The sequence below is a fragment of the Penaeus monodon genome, chromosome 34 (assembly GCF_015228065.2).
Source record: "Penaeus monodon isolate SGIC_2016 chromosome 34, NSTDA_Pmon_1, whole genome shotgun sequence".
NCBI classification, from domain to species: Eukaryota; Metazoa; Arthropoda; class Malacostraca; order Decapoda; family Penaeidae; genus Penaeus; species Penaeus monodon.
The window spans coordinates 8,393,797-8,394,088 of record NC_051419.1 but is presented as its reverse complement, the minus strand read 5'-3'; the positions used below and the strand labels follow the sequence as shown (position 1 = coordinate 8,394,088).

Here is a 292-nt window from a genome sequence, read left to right as displayed (position 1 = left end):
GGATGCCAAATGGTGCCACGGACGGTGCCAAATGGATGCCAACACCCACTGCAGGTTGATTAAAGGAGGCGAGGAAATGCGTCTAGTGAAACGGACGAAGACGGAGTACGGAGGCGGCCTCAGGGAACTTTCGCACACGGAGCTCGCCATATTCCAGGTGAGGAGGTGTTCGGATGTGAGCATTTTTGACTTGGGTTGTGGGCAGGATCTCCATGGTTTGGGGTTGGAGGTAATGTACGAGTTTCTTTTCATTTTGAAGAGTTGGGAGATGGATAGATATAAAGATTGATAG

The 292-nt window shown here is 50.3% G+C and overlaps 1 protein-coding gene across 1 annotated transcript in view; it reads left to right on the top strand.

Annotated features, from left to right (window-relative positions):
- The window catches only part of LOC119594567 (anoctamin-8-like), a gene marked incomplete in the record, with an annotated part of 84,413 nt that overhangs the window by 38,795 nt on the left and 45,326 nt on the right, over positions 1–292 (top strand). Inside the window, 1 exon segment of the mRNA XM_037943602.1 lies at positions 54–157. Within this exon segment, the coding sequence (XP_037799530.1) occupies positions 54–157 (104 nt within the window).